This window comes from Selaginella moellendorffii, unplaced genomic scaffold (genome assembly GCF_000143415.4).
Source record: "Selaginella moellendorffii unplaced genomic scaffold, v1.0 SELMOscaffold_13, whole genome shotgun sequence".
Taxonomy (NCBI): Eukaryota; Viridiplantae; Streptophyta; class Lycopodiopsida; order Selaginellales; family Selaginellaceae; genus Selaginella; species Selaginella moellendorffii.
Genome location: NW_003314274.1, coordinates 885,446 through 904,631, shown reverse-complemented (window position 1 = coordinate 904,631; position 19,186 = coordinate 885,446). Strand labels below are relative to the sequence as shown.

Below are 19,186 nucleotides of genomic sequence, written 5' to 3'. Positions count from 1 at the left end.
TGCTCCTTCTCCCCCACCCGGAGCTGAACGTATCCCAGATCTCTCATCCGCAATCCCAGCCTCAATAGCTCCTGGTAAATCTCCTCCCGCCGAGAATAGCTCTATCCCCCGCCACGAACTCGTGAACCTTATCGCCAACATCAATGCTGCTTCTGCCACTCGGCTTCTTCACGCCCCTGTCCACCATGAGTTTCTCCTCGCAGCGTCGTCCCAGCGGTCTCTGGCAGCGTAGATGTTGGAGAGCAGTACCTAAGGGGCTGAGTACTCCGGTTCCACCTCGAAGAGCCTGTCAGCACAAAGCTCGCCGAGCTCCACATCAGAATGAGCTCTAGTTGTCCAGGTCAACGAGTCCGGCTTCAAAGGCATCGAGTGGAGAACGTTCCAGGTCTGGTCAAGGTTCCCGCTGCGGCCGAGGAGATCTATCATGCATCTGTAGTGCTCAGAACTCTGCTGGATCCCAAATGGATCCGAAGTAGCTACGGCCCCTATTGCATGGCTGCAAGCGCACAGGACGTGTGCGAAAGTGATCGCGTTCGGCCTCGCGTTGTTTGTTTCCTCCATCCTCTCGAAAAGTTCCAAGGACTTCTCTCCTTGCCAGTTCTGAGCCGCGATCATCGAGTTCCACAGCGCGTTCCAAGCCACCACGTCCCTGTTCGTCATCCTCTCAAACAACGACTTGGCCCTCCCACACTTCCCGTACATGTTGAGCACGGCAGTGCACAGAACAACGTCGGAATCCAGGAAGCCATGGACTCGGTCATGGAGTCTTCTCCCAGTGGAAAGATCACCCAAGCTGGAGCGGGTATATGCAGCGATCATCATCGTCCACGAGTAGACGTCCTGGCTTGCATGCTCTCGAGCACTGCTCTCGCATCTTCGACGTTGCCACATTTGCCATACATCCCTACCAGAAGATTGCCGAAACATCTGTCCCAGATAAGCGTGGATTCGCTTGCCGCACTGCCTCAGCAACGCCAGTAGGCACTGCCCCCAGCTTCACCCCTCTGTCTCTCCAGTTCATCTATGCCTTCCAAGAGCTTTGGACAACACTTGATTCCAGTTGAGGCTAAGATTAAGATTTTTGAGCGAGTGAATCTTTGAACCGTTCAGTAAAGATGTGTCTGCGGACCAAGTTGGGAGTTGGTTGACTAAGGCAGAACAGATTGTCGTGAGCTTGTTCAAAACTTCATGGCAAACAAGCTGAGGTTAAAGTCAGGGACAGTCATGATAGCCACAAAGGATACAAGTCCTATGTGAAAAAGGAGACATGGGATCAAGATAAGCACCAAAAGGGACAAGGGGATGTTCTGGCTGTGGTGATATCCAAGGGTGTTCGTTCCAGAGATTCCCGCAAAAAAGTTACTATTGCGAAGGAAACTTTGGTAATGGCAAGATTGGAAATGTGATCCAACTTGCTGGGGCGATAGGCACGCAAAAGTGCTTCTTGATCTTGGAAGTACTGATGAATTCATTTCAAAGGATTTGGTAGGGCAATTATGCATTCGTCACTGCAAGACTACCCCTTATCACATTGAGGGAGCTGTTTTGAATGGGGATGTAATGGATGTTGAAGGGGTTAAACTTGAGGGTCATTTTGAGAATGACTTAGGTGGAAAAGTTCAATCCTTCAATGGATTGAACAAGGAGGTAGCTAGTGTTATTATGCATGGGAAATTCTTTGAAGAGGTGAACACTAGATCGTTTTGCTGCAGGAGTTGACTTGTCAACAACTTAGGGCAAGAAGTTTTGTTGGAGAAGTTTTTCCAAAGAGAGTTCTTCTCAAGAGATTTTTTACAAGATCAAGCTGGGGACTTGGGTTGAGTACCTTAAAGGAAGTCAAAGTAAGGATGGCTAAAGAATACAGTGCCCTATTGCTTCTTGTGAAGCAGAAGGATGATATGATACATATATTGTGTTTTGAACAATGTGTCACAAGCTGCTCATAGTTTTTATGCTAAATACTTCACCAAGAGTGACTTGAGGAGTGGATACTACCAAATTGTGGTGAATGTGAAAGATGCTCCAACATTTGGGCTAATTAATGCTCTTACAAATTTAATACATTTAATGAACTTAGGTTATATCAACAAGTTTGTTCAAGTGTTTCTTAATAACATTTTAATTTATAGTTGGACACTTGACGAAGTTCTTCTCTTTATGGTCTTCACCATTTGCAATGGTTTTGGATGTGGTGTACAAGTAGAAGTTGTTCCCCAAAATGTCAAAGTAGCCAACCATTTTTTTTTCAAATTAGTGCATAGTTATTCATGTGGAAAATTTTGGTGAAATATGTGTCTGATGTGGTAGGACCCCATGCCATAACCATACACTTCAAATCATGTAGGGCAATCAAAATGTAGTAACAATTGTTTTTATGATGTGGACAGATGTTAACCTTATGTATGCCTCTTCTTTGCCATATATTGAATCACATGTTAAAGCATGGTACTACAAATTGATTGCCATGTGTCCTGTTGTTCTTCCCTGGTTGATTGTTACCAAGAGAGTTACAAAGGTGGTTCTCTTTGTAATTTGTACCTTCAATTAGATAATGTGCCATTGTTGGCATTAATTAGTAACCAAGTGTAGCCACGCTAGCTCCCGGATGACAGTACATCATTGTGTAGGTTATCTCATACTAAATAACAAGATCAGCGTTGACAAGCTCACGGCCATTTTTCCAGCCCCAAAGCCATCACACTAATTCCTTTTGTAGCATAGCCAAGTCAAACAAGCTCTTTTGTCAATTCTTCCTGATCATGTCATAGAGAGCATATACCTCAACAACAACTTGGTCGACTGCCAATTTCTCTTCCCCTGCATGACCGAATAAACCTTTCTGGATTATCCATCCCTGTAGAACACAGTAAAATGGACGGTTGCGCCAGTGTTGCGGGCGCCCAACAGTACTGGTGCGCGGTACAAAACTTGATAAGGTTGTACATCCACGAATCCCAGAACATTATGTATTCCATCCCATGGTCTGCTGCATAAGCAAGACAAATTGTGTGGAAATGCATGCGGTAGTCACCTGTCAGGCTGTCAGGAACCATCTGTAGAAACTTTAGAAGCCTTCGCTGAGAGTTGGAGAGTTCGGCTGTATCTCCTTCCTGGGTGGTACAGTGGGAAGCATGAAAAGCCAGATGGGAACAATTGCACTTGCACTTGTGTTATATAACCAAGTGCCATTGTTCCCATCTGGCTTTTCACGCTTCCCATACGCTGATGGCACATGGACAATATCACTAGATTCCTGCTTGCGGCTAAGGTACTACCAAGGTCTACAACAAAAGAGCCATACCTCAGATTGCAAAGCATGCTTGTCCACTTACTAGCAAACAGCAAGCCACAACCAAAATCAACACATATGAATCTCCTGATCAAGAGCTGTTAGGATTATATCTGTTACACCCTAAGCCAACTGGCTAAAAGGGTGATCACTTAATTGCAAAGTTGTTTCCTTATTTTATTATGTTGACCTGGTGCCTAATAATCCTAGGGAATGATAGGATCTGATCATGCTTAGGCCTTGTTAAGTACCAAGTCAGGATAATAGGATAAAGAAATGGTTTTGCAATCAAGTGATCATTAATTGACTTAGGGTGTAAGGGATAGAATCCTAACATTAGTATTATAGTTTAATTCTTGTGGCTGACAAATGGGGCAAAAATATTCTAAAAGAATATTTAGCATGGTGGATCATTAGGGAAAAGATCCGATCATGCTTAGGCCATCAATACCATGGTCTTTCTCTTAAGGTCTATTAAACCTTAGATCCACCATGTTAAATATTCCTGCCCCACTCATTAGCCACAAGAATCGAATTGAGTTCCGATACCAATGTCCTTTACACCTTAAAGCCAATTAACTAAAGAAGTGATCACTTGATTGCAGGGCCTTTTCCTTATTCTATTATGCTGAACAAAAACAACATTATAAACCAAGATCTAAACCTTATTTGCTTATCTATTTTTCAGACTCTAATGTGTAAGTTTGGACGTTTGTAATCTAATCATTTCTAGGAAGCCCGTGCTGCTCACTTGCGCCTCAAGTTTGATCAATACTGTGAACTTATAAATGCTGTCAACTAAAACACAACTAGCAAACCAAGTGATCATAAAACACCTTTGCTACAGGTCACCTTGTTCTTCCCTCAAACGGTTGATGAGCGTCAAACATTCTGAAGCTGTGGGCCTCGCCTTTGGATCCTTGCTCAGACAAGAGTTTTTGAAGTCGGACAAACCCATAGTCGAGGTAGGATAATATGCGATGAGGCTTCCCACCCCCCAAATATCAACCTTGCAGTCGTGCTTTCCGCATATCTGAGGCGCCGAAAGCTCCAAGTAATCAGCTCCATCACTGGGACTCATTGCCACGTCGTCAAAATCCACTATTCACCAAATTCCATCACTCATCTTGACAATATTTGGCAACCTCAGGTCCCTGTGCATGATGTTCCTGCTATGGAGCCAGCAGAATACAAGCGAGGCAGTCAAGTAACTCTTTCCTTGAGCGCGGCATCACACTCTGCCCACGTTGGAAGAGAATGTGGCGCTTTTCCTGGTTCACGCGTAAAGCCTTCTCAACAAATGGACATTCGTTGATCAAAGCGTACATACCACATGCCCTCGTCGCCTTGATGTCAGTCACGTCTTCACCACTTTGTTGCAGTAGAACTCTTAAGGTTTTCCCGCTCCATCTAGACTCCATCCTCTTTATAGGTGGCACACTAGAACTTTGACAGATTGCTTCTAGCTTGTGGACAAGCTGTGCGACCTTCAAAAAAGCCATAAAAACTCCCAAACGACCCTCTGCAGTCCTTATATCCAACGTTTGTAGATCCAGCCGGTATGTCACTCCATTCTCCTGGTAGAGGACACAGAAAGTAACCACAAACGCTCTGGCATAGTACGCAGGGATGTAGGGAATGGAATCCCCATAAGGCCACCCATCCTTGTTCACCAGTTCCTCTGCAGGATTTCCCTCCGTTTCGCCCTTGAATAAGACGCAGCCATGGCCAAATGCGAAGACACTGTCTGGCCTCAACGCTCTCCAGAAGCTCTCTGAGGTACTGTTCCTCGTGTGAACTTAGAAAAACGCACTGGTTCTGCGATGAGTGCATCGTAGATGTAATGGAAGGTTTTCTCTCTGCCTTGGGCGAGAACGTTGTTGAGGATGTCGTAGGCAAAACTGCTAAGAAGAGTACCGAATTCATTACGTCCGGTTCAGGGGGAGCCAGTTGTAAACATTCTCAGCAAGAGGGAACCTCACTCTGGGAAAGGCTGGAAATAGAAGTCCCGCAATGCAGTTAGATCCGGCAGAGCTATCAGAGATTCAAGAATCTCATCCCGAAAACTACCAAGTATTCGTAATCCTGCAGTGAAAAGTTAAGGGATAATGCAAATATGAAAGGGGACTTAAAACTCACGGGCTTCAGGTCCGGCTTCAGATCCTGCGTCACACAAAGAGAACAAACCCAAACTAGCAAATCCAATAGAACACAAATACACCGCATCAAGCCATTGATGTGCTAGCCTTATCGAGAAAAAATCAATGACCAGAGAACAGAGAACAAATCAAACACACACACAACGAACGCAAACCATGCCTACCTGGAAGCGGGGGAGCTGCAACACGCATGGGAGCTGCAACAGAAAAAAAGCTTTGTCAATGGCAGTGCCTAGACAGAGTAAAGCCAAACAAACACAGCCATACCAAAGTAGCCACTCGAAGGAAAACACGCAGACTTTTAGCAAAGGAAACAGGGAGCCATATCAAACTGCAGCCACGCAGAAAACAACATTGCAGCGGCATTTCAGATCCAGAAGGCACAAAAGCTCCAAGAACAGAAGTATTAGAAGTAAGTACCTGTACCTTTTGTAGCGGCATCAAGATTCTCTCCAACAACTGTAGGTGTTAAAGTAAGCATATTCGAGAAACTCTTTAGCAGCTGGAAGGAAAGGACTCATTTCATGTTTGGATGAATTCTTTTTACCTGACGAATAATGTTTCTCTCTCGATCGAGATGCGGCGATCACGGTGTTCTTGGTGCTTGCGGGCAAGATCGCGGCGATCAGCCTCTTCGGATCGCACGCCTACTTTTCTCCAGGACCGGAATCCAGGTTATAGGGCGGCCAGTGTCCAGGGACAACTTCGTATGGAATGAGGGAGATCCTGAGGTCACCATCGGCGAAGAACACCAGGTACTATTCACAGTATGAGTTGTATACCGCGCTGCCAGTGTCACTGCTCGTAACTAGAGAGTTTTTCTCCTTCCAATCTTCCGGATCCGAAAATGGGGACTCGAGCAGTAGCAGCAGCAGTAGCGACGGACTCATCCCCGGGCGTGCTCAAGCTTCTCCACATTCTTTCTTGGGAAGCACTCTTCCAGGAACTCGGTGAGCGGCCGTGAGCCATGAGAACTCGGCGAGCCATGCCGTCCCGGTGTGAGTTTTTCTCCTTCCAATCTTTTGGATTCGAGAATGCGAGGAGTAGGAGCAGTAGAGCAGTAGCGATGGATTCATCCCCGTGATCGTCACCACATTCTGCGTGCTCAAGCTCCTCCACTTTCTTGAGACAAGCACCCTTCCAGTAACTCGGAGTGGGTTCTAAGCTGCGGTGTTGGGCCAGTGGGATTCATCCATTTTCTTCTTCGTGGTTCCAAGCGAGATCATCGACTTCCGGCTGGAACAGGCCGTGGCTAAAAATAAAAAGTGAAAAAAAAAAACTAGTTCGATCGATCAGCTCCTTCTTCTCGGATCATTCACGGCAATCCGGCTAGCTATAGCTTTCGGAGCGGCATGGCTCACGGGACTCTTCTTCGGACCGGTACATGAAATCATTCTGAATTGGAACAAACCAGCCGATATCTCGGTCATGGCAGCACCGGGTGGCAATGGCAACGAAGAAGTCTGTTTGAAGGCAAAGACTGGGCTGGAAGCGTAGGATTCTCTCCAGAGACGTTCCAGGATCTCAAGTTCGTCGGGATGATCTTAAGAGGAGTGATCCAGCTGCTGCTGCTCCGGATCAACGTCCAAGCGTAGCTCAACTTGGGAGTGCTGGCGTGGTACGAAAGCTTGCACGGTAGCAAGACCCCGGACGCCGCCGCGCTCAAGCACAAGATCTTGGTGGTAAACCACTTCATGTGCCGGGTAGTGATCCAGAACTTGGTCCCGGCAGTGCTGCTCATCCTCTTCGCGGGCCTCTCTCGATCGCCATCGCCATCTTCAAACGCTGCAGGAGGAATTGGATTCGTGGCACAAGCAGCGCAATTCTTGGCATGGTGGACGCTCCTCTCGTGGTCTTTGCTCCACGCCCACAGGGCTAGCGACAACTAGCGTTCAACTCCCTTCTCCGCCGATTTCCGGTAAGCTGCGCTTTTTTGCCAACGCACATATCAATCGGTTCCCATTTCTGGGCCCTGGCAACCCGACAGTCCAAGCAACGAGATTGGCATTTTCAAAAATAAAAGCACAGTTTCCTCTGATTAATTTACTTCCACAATAAAAATATCGCACTGGGGCTTCGAGAAGAAAGGAGGGGAAGGTGCCAAGAAGGTGCTCAGAAGATAGTTTGACCCCTCACTGTTGCTCACACGAGTTGTGCATCATTCATTGACCATCCGTTTACCACGGAGAAAGAAGAAAACAAGAATTGAAACTTGACACTCGTGCCTCTCAAAGAGCTCTAAGAGCCAAAACGTGTCAAGAAAAAAAAAAATTTCGCAAGTCGTAAGTGAGGAGGGCTCCACTCCCAGTAAAGACTCAAATCTGGGATGAGAGCCCCACCCGTAAGCAGTATCCGCCGAAATCACACGGAAGAACCCTCGTACGCGCTTCAACGCTTTTTGAAGAGCTGGATGATGCTGCTCCAGATGAAAACCACAACGTGCTCCAAATCCAGTTGTCCCCCGCGTGCTTATAAAAACCATCTGGTGTCCTGCCACCACAAGGCCAGAATCCGGAAGAACGGAGAAAAGAAAAGAGTCAAAGGCTTCTGGAATATCTCAAGTTCTCAATTCTCGGCCTAGGATCGCCGCGGCTGCTGCCGATCGCTGCATGGGAGAGAGCATTGGAGTGGTGGCGGAGCAGCAGCCCACCACAATCTGGGATCGCAGGAGGAGCAAGCGCCGCGTCGTCGAGAGCTCCGACGAGTATCCTCCCACTTCGCCAGAGGAGTGTGACTCGAGTCCCAGCTACAAGGGAGTTCGCCGCCGGAGCTGGGGGAAGTGGGTGTCGGAGATACGAGAGCCCCGCAAGCGCTCCAGGATATGGCTTGGTTCCTTTGCCACACCGGAGATGGCCGCCAAGGCCTACGACTACGCTGTCTTCTGCTTGAGAGGCCCCTCTGCGATGCTCAATTTCCCAGACTCGCCACCGGTGATCTCCCCTGGTAAGAAGCTCACTTCCTCTAAAGATATCCAAGCTGCTGCTGCCGCCGCCGCAAAAAAGAAAGCGGTCCCGAGACCTGCTTCTGTGACTAGCAAGCCCGTTCCTCTACCTTCTTCCTCCAAGCAAGCCCAAGAAGAAGAAGCTCCTGTCACACCTCTACTCGTTTCGGAGTCGTCCCCTTCCTCGCTACGACGAACCTGGTCTCTCCAGCTTGACGAAGATTTTGCTGCCATGGCCATGCTGCTGCCTCCATTGCCTCCTCTACCTCCTATCCAAATGACCGACGAGGAAGACTCGGACCACGGAGTTCTGGAACACCTAGACCTATGGTAGAATTATCTGCGACACACTACAGCAATTTTGTTAGCCCACAACATGTATAGAAAGAAGGAAAGACGTACTTTTTTTGTCTCGATTGATTGCCGGTTGCATTGCAATGATTCAATGGTGAGTATCCACAAAAGAAATGATTTACAACTGTCAGAATGTAGGAAAAGAGGAGAAGAGGGGTACTTACAGGAGAGTGAGCGAGGTTCTCAGGCAAAGAAGTATGTTACAGTCAGCCAAAATCGTGGAGATGGAAAAAGGAAAAGGAGAGAAAAGCTATGGTTTTCTGCTCTTGCCTTTCCTTCGCTTTGAGGGCGTTCTTCCATGTTCTTCCTGCGCGTCGGGATCTCCATCGTCGTCACTAGCAGGAGCAGGAGGCGCACTTTTCCTCCGCAGCTTACTCCCGACATGCCCGTTCCCTTGGTAAAGACCATCCGCCGCTGCAGAGGAACGACCCCTCTTTCTGGTTGAAGCAGGCGGTGCATAAGCAGAGTAGTCCATTGTGTCAGCTTTTAGCAAAGATTTGAATAGCTGAAAATAAAAGTCAGAACAAGCTTACATAAAAAGTGTGGAATCACCTGATAGCGTTGTACAACTTCAGCCACATTCTCCGGTTGTTTAGCAAAGATGTCAGTACAATCGAAGTCTTTGGCGGCCTGTCTTGAAACTACCTCCGCGGACTTTACAGGATCTGAGGGTTGGAAGGCCTGAACGTGGCGAAGTCAGTTAAAGTAGGAATGCAAAAGAAGACGGACCTGACACCGAGCATCGTCAAGACAAAACGTGATTTTCAAGTGCCTTTTCATCTTTAAAAGCAAAGATAACGCCACTGCCCCATCGGACTGAACCTGGAAAGGAAAAGATTAGAACGCCAGGGTCGCTCAGGGTACATTACCTGTAGGTGTTTCAACACCTCTTGGGGAACCTGAATTGAAGTGCCTTCTTCTGTTGCATCTGGTGCGGTTTGTTTCATCAAACCACAAAGTGGTTCTTGTTGGAACTCCGCTTTGATGCTCGCCTCAAGGTCACCCGCTCGGACTTGCAGAATGCGATTGATGGCGAATATCAAATAGAGAGGTTCTTCCAGCAGATTGAACGGCAATGAAACAAGAATCTCGGTGCAATACCTGCAACATCGTGATTAAGGACCAAACGATTAAATACACTTATGAAGACACTTACATCAAAAAAGATGTGGATGCTTGTGATGTTATCCAGTCGAACTTGCGAACTACAGATGCCAAAAACTTGTTTCTTGAGTTCCGCGACCCCCGAATGAGCTTGTATATACGAGAAATTCCTGCGCGCGCAAAAGCAGCCTCGTTTTGGTCGACTTTGTTTTTCACGCGTGAAGCGTGTGTTGCACCAGTCTGAATGAAGGTGAAGGACAACTGCAATCCGTCGCCAAGACGAGTTTCAAAGAACGATGGATATCTGTAAAGAAACGTGAACTCCGAGCCTCAAACAATACAAATCCAAAGTAGCTTACTTGTCGTTTAGATTGCTTAGCAAACGATGAGCAAGCTTAGATATGCCTTCTTGTTGGTCTACTTCAAGTGCTATAAGCTGAGGTACGCACGTCATGGGATGAACTAAACCCTGACGCAAAACTGCATCAACAACCTGAACACAGAAATATGAGGATCACAAACGCTAGAGTAAAGAAGGCATACCTTAATCGCAGCTTGCCTGACCTGCTCGTCTTTATCCAGACACCTTTCCAGGATACGGTCCCAATGTAGCTGAATTATACCCCCACAAATGTTACTATCGCCTGCCCCTGCCGCAATAGGAACAGCTGTTGTAGCGTCTCGGCTTTCGCCATCCTTCGCATTTGCCAATCCCATTTGTTTTTCCACGTCGAGCAGATACTCGTAAAAGTTCCGAAGCGTTTGCATCTAACCATTTGCTAAGCTGGTTAAATAGTCATATATATGAAAAGTGCGAACCTTCAATCGCGTATCAGCTTTGGAAATCAATGAATCCCCCAAAACCTTTCCAATGCTCTCGTTCATCATAAAATCTGGCCTCGCTAGAAACACAAATCCTGCCGCCTATTATCCCCGATGTTAGATAAAAACCATAACGAGAAAATACTTACTTGTAGTGCCTTAACCTTGACTTCAAAATCTTCACTTTGAAGGTAGTGTGTGTACAAATTTAAAACGCTATCCATGGTAACATCGTGGTCATTCATGCCATCGATAAGCTCTGCTCCGTACCGGACAAATAACCCGAGGCAAAACAAAGAACGAAGAATGTTCTGGAGCATAAAAACATTATCAGGAAAAACGGTATGCAACTTCACGCTTACTGGCTTCTCTTGAATCATTTCACTGTTTTGCCACGACTCGAGAACTTTGTAGAATTGCCGGACTAGGAAATCAAACACGACTCCTTTCTTGGAAGAGATTTTTGTCAAGGAAGCCAAACATCTGAATACAAACACGGGATTAAAACCGCAGTTACAGCTGCCACAGCCGAAATAACTTACTTTATACATGCATGAACGACGGTTAAGAATGAATACCGAACAATGAGCTGTCGCAGATCTCGCTCTAGTTCTTCCACGAGATTTTGAGGCGGTCTTCTGAGTAGCGGGAGAACAGTATCTATTACATAAACAATGCTTTGCAAAAGCTGTGCTATATCGCGATTATCAGCCTGTTTGCAATAAAACGATTAAATCGCATGTTTTCTATGTTAATAAATATATAGATTACCAGTGTTTTCAAATATGGCTGCAAGGTTACCGCAAACCGTGATGGATCAGAAGCAGGTGCGCAAAGAGTAGGATCAACTATGCAGAATGCATGCAAAGCAGACACATAAGGCAACGCCTGAACCTCTGAATCCTCGGACGTCTCTTCGGCCTGTATACTCTGTTAGAGAGCTATCCATAATATTTCAACTACTTACCTTCAGGATGCACTCCATAAGGTACTTGCACATGAGTTCGCATCGATTACGCACGGCAGCCTGAGAAATATTGGTGGGAGCAGCCGTCTTTGAACCTTGAGGAATGAAATCTAAGGTTAGACTTCTCTTGATAATCATCACTATCGGCTGATGGTTTGGAAGACTTTTTAAGACATCCACGATTTGTTGTACGCGTTCAGCAATCTCAGAAGGGACAATACTTCCGTCGGCAACAAACTGCGTCTGCTGCCCAGGATGCTCTTCAAACCAAAGTTCATAAAATGTCTTACACACGAGATCCTAAGCAACATATATTAGCATTTCGCATATATCGGAAATGCATACCTGAATGCTGGCTTCATCATCATTGATTCGAGAAATAACACGGATGCATGCATCGGTTGCTTTTGGAAATCCACCCGCCAATAAGCAAAAATCACGAAGAATTTTTATGACCCGCTTCCTCACACTGACACCAGTGTCCATAATGCGCTCAGATAGCCGATCAAAGTACTGCAAAGAAAATGTTAATATGAAAACACGAGCGTGGCAGTATACCTTGATAGCTACATCCGGACGAGATACAATGTGGCGGCCAACAAGTTCCATCGCAGCTTCTCGCACGGATATAGCCGAATCCATAAATCTGCCTTCAACGGCTTTCTGTACTCTTTCATCAGCTAGTACTCCAGGATCGACTTCAACGATTGCACTAACCTGCATAATAATTGTATGAATTTCATTGTCACAACTAATTCTTACCGCTTTCAAAGCTTTTGCTCGAGGATTAGATGCATTTTCCTGCAGGCTTGCCTAAGAAAGAGAAGGTGAGAATCAATCGCTCGAACAATTAAAATTATATATACCAGAAGCCGCTCCAAAATTCTATCAAATCCTCGTGCTAGCGGCCTCTGTTGTCCCAGTGCTCTAGTAATGCGAACAATGATGTCTCGAGAAATGGCATTAGACGTAATTCCAAAGTCCTGATGTGGAGCTTTCGATCCCCATCTCCAATGGTAAAAAGCAAGACTTTGTAACCCTTGCGGATCATACCCGTACCAAAGGCACAAATAAAATCTGCAAATTTCAAAAGCTTTCAGTCATAAAAGCAAAAGAAAAAAGAAAAATCACCTCCGAGCGAAAAACGAGACGTTGTCTCCGCTATCAGTTTCCCGTAAGAAATTCAAGAGAATCTGCTGAACGATAACTGCTCCATCTTCAGGAACTTTGTAAGTATCATGGGACTTTCCACTCGATCCTGGGTCGAAGGAAGCAAGTTGGTTTCTACAGAGACAGCAGTGACAAAACCATCCTCTCCCAATAAGATCTTGTCCAGTAACACCGACACAATCTCCGTGAAACCACCGTTTGCAACTGTCACACCGCAGGATGAACTTATTGGCTTTCGAGTGACCACAGCTTGTACAAACATCTTTTGCGAAGCTGCTAGGACCTTCCTGAGTTTCCTGTAGTATCCAAAGGTTATCTTTGCTATAAGCCACCGTATCTCTTTTCAAGTGTGCAGCGATTTGACCGAGGATATCAATGGCAGAAACCCGGACTGGAACATCTTTGGATTTTACCCCTGCGGGGCCTAAAAGCAGCACACAAAGCACCTGCATATATCCAGATTAGATTAAGACACAAACATGGTCATATACCTGCAGGAGAAGGCTTGCAGCTGGAAATTCCGGAACATTTATAGTCGCCAACAGATCCAATACTAGGTTCTCCATCACTAATTTGACATCCGAACCTTCTTGAGCCTTTGGCACAGCCCATCGTTGAAAGACATTCCTCCAGAAGTAATTGCATATGCTAACTGCAGGTTCAAAGCATTTTCTAGTATCGGTAGAGGCCTTCTCCTGTCCAGTTCTCAATTCCGGAAGAGCAACGCTGCACTGCACCAGTTGAAGAAGTAATGCTACTAGCATCTGTATCTGCTTATGTTCTTCCTCTGGTAGATGATATGTCCTCAGGTTCTTTTTCGAAGAAGGGAGCTTCCATAACATGGACAAAAGCTCGTCGATCATTACCGTCTGATGCTGCGGGTAGATGTTGAAAACCTGAGGGGCAAGCATTAGATAGTTTCCCTGAATCAAAAACTAAGACTCACCATGCTGGCAACGCCAATCGCTTTTAACTGCAATAGTTGTATATTGTCAACACCAAACGTGCCGAGAACAGTCTTCATTAGTTGAAGAATGGTGCTATCAAGAAGTTTCTCCACTGATAATAGGTCCTTCAAAAGCGCAAGTATGCTACACAGCTTATGAAGAACTATAGAGACAGCAGTAGACACCCTGCAAAGCAAAAGATGATGATAATTGAACAAGAAAATGCAAGTTAAATGGTCACCTAGAGGATGTCAGTTTCTTAGCCTTCCCTGATCGACTCTTTCGCCTGCCCCTTTTTCCTTCATCTTCTTCTTCCTCGTCCACTAAGCGTAAAACATCTTAATAAAACTTGCTGAAAACAGTGAGGCGTTACCTTCATCTTCGTCGCCACCATTCTTATGAACTTGTCGGTAAAGAGGATCATATGCCGTAAAAACACTATGGACAATCTGATACCGCGTGAACTCTATGATTCTATCGATGACCTGCCCAAATGCGTAAGTGAGAGTAGCCAATAGGATTAAAGATAGTCACCTCTTCCTTGTAAATCTGCTTGGGCATTTTGGGAGAGGACATGATCATCAATGTTACTTGAACCGCCTCTAACGCGGTCATGACAATCTCAAAATTGTCGGACTCTACCTGAATAAACGTCGTTCAGTACGCAATATTGTGCAAAGGTAAACTTACGTCATCTCCTTCGTCTATTTCCTTCAAATGAGCATGCCTGACGTGCCGATCCAGAAAATTTAAAAGCTTGATAAGCCGCTCGGAAGGGATCTTAGACACAGCAGCCTTTGCATGAAGTGAGGTAATCTCCTCCGAGATTGATTTCATCTCTTGGAGGGACAGGGTCGTTCCTTCCTCTTCACCGTCAGGATCACCATGAGTGTCTGACCTCTCAAGGAACTCGTTCAAAAGCTCACATATTCCACTGGTGATACCATCTGCATTTTTGCACGTAAACCACTTGATACACTGCTGCTCTAAACAGGTACTCACTTTGTTTCAGTTCACGACGTCCAGAATCTGCCGCCCGCTTTTCTTTGCCTTGATGATCCGCATCATGCTGGTGCTTACGCTTTAGCCTGGGCTTTTTCACCGTAGACTGCTCTTCGTGATCCTGAAGCACTGATGTTTTATAACGTGACTATCTAACAACAAGTACTGTTACCTCTGAGTTTTGCAAAGGTCCTGTACGTGCTGCGAAAGATGATGGCTGTGACTTCGCTTTAGGCACCTCAGCTTTCAAGGGAGCTGTGGAGACGGGAGCTCAGTGAAAGCATTCCAAAAAAGGAAGAGAGAAAAAAGGAAAAGGAAAATACCTGAAAAACGGCAACTAAATGCTTGGGGATTAAACTTAAGAACAGCGGCCGCCAAGCTTCCAGGCTCGGCCACAACGGGCGGAATCGATGTCTCGTCTTTCAAGGTGCTGGAAATACGATCGACAAGAGATAGAAGGGATTATAATCTCGACTCTTTCGACTTACATGTAGCTCGAGTCGGTATTGGCGAGAAGCTCCGCAATTTTCCCGGCCTTGGACATGATCGCGGCATCTCTAGCACCCTGGAGCCGCGCTGCATGCTCATTCTCCTCAAACAGCGATAATCCCTGGCTCGTCGCTCCAAACCCGATTGGAAGGCTCGGCAGCGGCAGCGACTGCGCAATCTCCGTGTGCGCGGTATTGGCGAGGCCGTAAGTCTTCCTATCGCCTTCTTCCATGGAGAGAGATTGAGAATCCTGGCCGCTGTGATTCCAATGGCACCTAAACCCTTGACCTCTTTCCTCGCGGAGCTAGGGTTCTAGCGCCGGCGCAGCTGGGATGATCTCCAGCATTGCGCGGCGATCCTCACCCGCGCCATTCCCTCGTCGCCGAAAGAGCAAAAGAAGCCCTTGCCGCTTCTTTCCTTCTAAAGCACACACAGCAATATTACTCACGGAAAACTATGGCACGGGTTCGATACCTCCCACTGCTATCATTTTTTTGGTTCCTGGCAATAGAGATCGTCCAAGAGGACGATCACGGCACCGTCGTCTCGATCCACCTCCATCGCGCGCGCCGCGGCGATTTCTCCCCGCTCCACATCGCGATGGATCCGGCACGCCGCGAGCAGCGATCCCCACGCGGCGGCGTCGGCAGGGAAGGGCATGGCGTGGATCAAACCCTCGGCGAGCTCCAGCTCTCCGGCGCGCCCCAGGATGTCGATCATCGCGCAGTAGTGCTCGCGGCTGGGCGATAATCCGTGGTCCGGCGCCATAGATCGGATGTAGTGCCGCGCGGAGTCCATCCGGCCGCAAGCGCCGAGGAGGCTCGTCAGGGAGATCGCGTCGGGGGATTCTCCATGCTGCTCCATCGATCGGAAGATCTCCAAGGCGGATCTGTCGCTGGCTCCATCGCTGGCTGCGATGAGCGAGCTCCAGGAGATGCTGCTGGGCTGGGGCATGGAATCGAGAAGATTCTTGGCGCTGGCAAGATCGCCACTGCGGGCGTATGCCGCGATCATGGTGTTCCACGAGCAAGGCGACTTCTGTGGCATGGAATCGAAGATGGATCTCGCGGATTCGAGGTCTCCTCGCTGGGAGTAGCCCTGGATCATCGTCGTCGCGGCCACGGCATTGGGCTCGTGGAATCGATCGAAGACGCGCTTGGCGAGGGAGAGATCTCCCGCTGCGGCGAATGCAGTGACGATCATCGTCCGGGAAATCGCGTCCCACCCCGGCATCCGATCGAACACCAGCTTTGCTTCGTGGATCTCGCCGATCTCCACGAGCCCCTGCGCGATTGAGTTCCAAGAAACGGTGTTCTTCCCCAGCGTAGAGTGGAAGATTGCTTTGCCACGATCCAGATTCCCTGCCCGGGCAAGCGCTAGAATCATGGTGTTAGTCACAAACGCGCTCCTTTCCGGGATCTTGGCATAGATCTTCTCGGCCTCGGCAATCAAGCCCTTGCGCGCGTAGCCTTGGATCACGGTAGTCCAGGAAACTATGTCCCAGCAAGGCATTCTCTCCAGGATCACCATCGCCTTGGAAATATGCCCAGTTTGGGCATATCCTGCGATCGTCGTGCCCCAGGTCACGAGATTGTTCTCTGGCGATTCATCGAACAGCTGCTTCATCGCGTCGAGATCGCTGTTCATGGAGAGAGATCGCAGCATCGAGCTCAAGCTCACGAGATTCCACTGCGGCATAAGATCGAAGAGCGCCTGGCAATGCTGCGAATGCCCAGACCCGGCATTGGAGTAGGCCGCGAGGATCATGTTGTAGGAGACGAGATTGGGGCGCTGGATCGCATCGAAGACCGTCCTCGCGTCGCCCGCGCTGCCGCATTTGCCATACATCTGGACGACGAGATTGGCCAGATAGGTGCTGGCGCTGATTGATCTGCGCTCACTGCCGGCAATTAGGGCGTGGATCCTCCGGCCCTCGCGCAGATCGGCCGCGTCGCTCGCGTTCTTAAGCGCCGCCGCGAAGCGTTCCTCGATCTCGTCCTTGGATGCGCCCAAGAATCTTCGCCCGGCCACATTTCGCGCCAGATTTTGTCAAAAATTAGGGTTCTTGGATCTCCGCCTAGCTTTAAAGGTCTGTTTTATCGTTTAAACCCTAAACCTTTAAAAGACCAAATGATGGGTTAATTTGTGACCATATGGCCCAAAGAACGAAGCTTTTTATTCCCTCTTCGTCCTCCAGGGTTTTTCGTTCGTGCGATGCGGCAATGGTGCTTCCTCCCGTGCTGCTGCCAGGGTTTCAAGATCGAGGAAGAACGCGAGGTATTCCTAGATCGCTCGCGGCGGCAATCTTTCTTTCTTTCTTTCCCCCGTCCAGGTCGTGGAAGCCGGGGACATCATCGAGCCCTGTTGCGCAGCAGCCGCGAGAACGGGACCAGCGATGAGCGCGGGCGAGCTGGAATCGCAAGCAATTCGTGTCGTGAGCGAGATTTTGCAGCACCAGGCCGTCTCGGTGAGCGATCCCCATCTTTGTGGCACTCTTTGTTTGCGTGAAGATTTTTTTCTTCTTTTCTCGCGTGACAGTTCTTTCTTCTTCTTGCGAGTCGAATGAAAATGCCTTCCTTCTCATCGTTTCTCTGTTTGTATCTTTGTGTATTGATTTGGGCTTCCTCAGGTTGAAGAAAAGGACCACAAAGCTCCGTCAAAGGTGACTTCTTCTTCCATCTAGGTAAGATCGAGAGAACATCGTTTGATCCTTTTCGCAGAGTGACTCGCTGGGCATCGATGAATTCGACGACCAGATCATCCTGCCGGTAAGTTCACGTAAGTTTTGCTGCGAATGCTCACAAGCTTGTATTATTCTACAACGTACAGAGCGAAGACGACGGCTACGAAGTAAGATTTTCGTTCTTTTTTGCAAAGACCATCACATATTCGCGAGATTCGTGAGCAGGACACCTTCAGTACAACCACGAGTTTGCTCGATCTCGCAACGGAAGAGAACAAAGAAGGCGAGAGCATACCCGTGGTAAGTAAACGGTGTTTATCCTTTTTCTTTTCTTTCTTGTCTACGAGTTGAAACGTCGGGCGTGCCAGGAGAACGTCGACAACGCCGCATCTCGAGTAAGCATCTGAAGAGCTTTCAAGGCGCTAAGAGAACTTTGTGTTTCTTTTTCAAGGTGGAGGCAGATCCAGGGCCTGTAGAAATGTACGTGAAAGAAGAAAGCATTTGGATTCTAAAACCATATGAGCTTACGACGCGATGAATCGTTTGATCTTGTGTTTCTCACAGGAACTTACTGCTGGTTGTGGCTCTGCTCGTCCTCATTTGGTGGCAGCTCTACCGCAAGTCCGCCGTAGCATCGCAACCGTGGTCACTCGCGAACCATCCAACTCTCCGATAAACGTCACGCAAGTATGTTCTTTTTCACCTCTTCTCGTGCAAGATCTCTTACGCTTAATTCCAACGCAGGAGCGAGTCTTCCTTGATCGAAACAAAAGGAGACCAAAGCGTTTTTTTTCTTTTTTTTTTCTCTTTTCCTATGGAGAAAAATCCTTGTCTTTTTGTTCCAAGTAATTGGAATTCTGGGATTTACTTCGTCTAAGCTGGCAACCATCTTACTAGAAATGAAAATAATTTAAATCGTGCATGCTTGCTTTGGAAATTAGAAATTTTTGGAAACATTCACACCACAGCGACTCTTTCACCCACCCTTCAACACATGTTTCCTAGTCAGTCTCCATAGTCATTTTTTTGCGTTGCACAAATTTCTAGACTACAAGCATATTCTTGAAGCTGAATACATTACTATTTGACTGTCGTTTGCAATCGAATGAAGTGTATTGAAATTCGCTTCCACCAAGTCCAAAATGAAAAGCTGGTACTAGAGTATAAGTGATGATTCTCATAAGGTTTGCACTCTCTTCAAACACCATCGTTTTGCTCTAGGAGTCTGTTCTTCATCTGAGTGGGAGGAGAACTGTGCT

General features: G+C 47.4%; 5 protein-coding genes across 7 annotated transcripts; 2 read left to right on the top strand and 3 right to left on the bottom strand.

Moving 5' to 3' along the window:
* Window positions 1-249: 249 nt before the first annotated feature.
* LOC112346294 (pentatricopeptide repeat-containing protein At4g21300-like) lies at window positions 250-4,370 on the bottom strand. The gene is made up of 4 exons (XM_024674928.1): window positions 4,142-4,370; window positions 3,160-3,281; window positions 2,780-2,854; window positions 250-960 (listed from the first exon to the last, which is right to left on the bottom strand). Exons 1-4 carry the CDS (start codon window positions 4,368-4,370, stop codon window positions 250-252), a joined length of 1,137 nt encoding a protein of 378 aa, XP_024530696.1.
* A 3,203-nt stretch (window positions 4,371-7,573) lies between these two features.
* Window positions 7,574-8,801, top strand: LOC112346219 (ethylene-responsive transcription factor ERF039-like). The gene has a single exon (XM_024674577.1). It carries the CDS (start codon window positions 8,058-8,060, stop codon window positions 8,721-8,723), a length of 666 nt encoding a protein of 221 aa, XP_024530345.1. The 5' UTR covers window positions 7,574-8,057; the 3' UTR covers window positions 8,724-8,801.
* LOC9645346 (sister chromatid cohesion protein SCC2) lies at window positions 8,792-15,683 on the bottom strand. Of its 3 annotated transcripts, XM_024674565.1 has the most exons (28): window positions 15,244-15,683; window positions 15,079-15,185; window positions 14,928-15,010; window positions 14,756-14,876; window positions 14,444-14,700; window positions 14,288-14,395; window positions 14,127-14,238; window positions 13,995-14,076; window positions 13,753-13,939; window positions 13,298-13,702; window positions 12,768-13,252; window positions 12,503-12,713; window positions 12,399-12,449; window positions 12,195-12,353; window positions 11,982-12,149; window positions 11,637-11,936; window positions 11,441-11,590; window positions 11,212-11,381; window positions 11,032-11,152; window positions 10,819-10,980; window positions 10,667-10,771; window positions 10,391-10,615; window positions 10,207-10,340; window positions 9,900-10,151; window positions 9,613-9,844; window positions 9,473-9,565; window positions 9,296-9,424; window positions 8,792-9,248 (listed from the first exon to the last, which is right to left on the bottom strand). In XM_024674565.1, the coding sequence occupies exons 1-28, from the start codon at window positions 15,474-15,476 to the stop codon at window positions 8,994-8,996; spliced, it is 5,097 nt and encodes a 1,698-aa protein (XP_024530333.1). In that variant the 5' UTR covers window positions 15,477-15,683; the 3' UTR covers window positions 8,792-8,993. The 3 variants fall into 3 exon arrangements, with proteins under 3 accessions (XP_024530333.1, XP_024530332.1, XP_024530334.1); XM_024674564.1 differs by having other exon boundaries at window positions 10,819-11,152; XM_024674566.1 differs by lacking the exons at window positions 14,756-14,876; window positions 14,928-15,010; window positions 15,079-15,185; window positions 15,244-15,683 and having other exon boundaries at window positions 10,819-11,152; window positions 14,288-14,391; window positions 14,444-14,502.
* Window positions 15,684-15,715: 32 nt separating this feature from the next.
* LOC9645930 (pentatricopeptide repeat-containing protein At1g09410, mitochondrial) lies at window positions 15,716-17,106 on the bottom strand. The gene has a single exon (XM_024674570.1). The coding sequence runs from the start codon at window positions 17,090-17,092 to the stop codon at window positions 15,731-15,733; it is 1,362 nt and encodes a 453-aa protein (XP_024530338.1). The 5' UTR covers window positions 17,093-17,106; the 3' UTR covers window positions 15,716-15,730.
* Window positions 17,107-17,120: 14 nt separating this feature from the next.
* Window positions 17,121-18,804, top strand: LOC9645345. Its single transcript, XM_024674579.1, has 10 exons — window positions 17,121-17,521; window positions 17,577-17,711; window positions 17,874-17,906; window positions 17,965-18,012; window positions 18,074-18,094; window positions 18,153-18,227; window positions 18,296-18,322; window positions 18,379-18,407; window positions 18,492-18,614; window positions 18,672-18,804. The coding sequence occupies exons 1-9, from the start codon at window positions 17,459-17,461 to the stop codon at window positions 18,601-18,603; spliced, it is 543 nt and encodes a 180-aa protein (XP_024530347.1). The 5' UTR covers window positions 17,121-17,458; the 3' UTR covers window positions 18,604-18,614; window positions 18,672-18,804.
* Window positions 18,805-19,186: the final 382 nt, after the last annotated feature.

What these genes read in the sequence shown, in the direction of transcription:
- LOC112346294 (XM_024674928.1), bottom strand. Translation starts at nt 4,370, where the DNA reads ATGAGTCCCAGTGATGGAGCTGATTACTTGGAGCTTTCGGCGCCTCAG. An exon ending in CCGTTTGAGGGAAGAACAAG is followed by an intron (nt 3,282 to 4,141) that starts GTGACCTGTAGC and finishes CTTTTGTTGTAG; the next exon opens with ACCTTGGTAGTACCTTAGCC. An exon ending in GTTATATAACACAAGTGCAA is followed by an intron (nt 2,855 to 3,159) that starts GTGCAATTGTTC and finishes TGTGTTCTACAG; the next exon opens with GGATGGATAATCCAGAAAGG.
- LOC9645346 (XM_024674564.1), bottom strand. Translation starts at nt 15,476, where the DNA reads ATGGAAGAAGGCGATAGGAAGACTTACGGCCTCGCCAATACCGCGCAC. An exon ending in ATTTAGTTGCCGTTTTTCAG is followed by an intron (nt 15,011 to 15,078) that starts GTATTTTCCTTT and finishes CCGTCTCCACAG; the next exon opens with CTCCCTTGAAAGCTGAGGTG. An exon ending in GTCCGGATGTAGCTATCAAG is followed by an intron (nt 12,150 to 12,194) that starts GTATACTGCCAC and finishes TTTTCTTTGCAG; the next exon opens with TACTTTGATCGGCTATCTGA.
- LOC9645930 (XM_024674570.1), bottom strand. Translation starts at nt 17,092, where the DNA reads ATGTATGGCAAATGCGGCAGCGCGGGCGACGCGAGGACGGTCTTCGAT.
- LOC9645345 (XM_024674579.1), top strand. Translation starts at nt 17,459, where the DNA reads ATGCGGCAATGGTGCTTCCTCCCGTGCTGCTGCCAGGGTTTCAAGATC. An exon ending in ACGACCAGATCATCCTGCCG is followed by an intron (nt 18,013 to 18,073) that starts GTAAGTTCACGT and finishes TACAACGTACAG; the next exon opens with AGCGAAGACGACGGCTACGA. An exon ending in AAGGCGAGAGCATACCCGTG is followed by an intron (nt 18,228 to 18,295) that starts GTAAGTAAACGG and finishes CGGGCGTGCCAG; the next exon opens with GAGAACGTCGACAACGCCGC.
- LOC112346219 (XM_024674577.1), top strand. Translation starts at nt 8,058, where the DNA reads ATGGGAGAGAGCATTGGAGTGGTGGCGGAGCAGCAGCCCACCACAATC.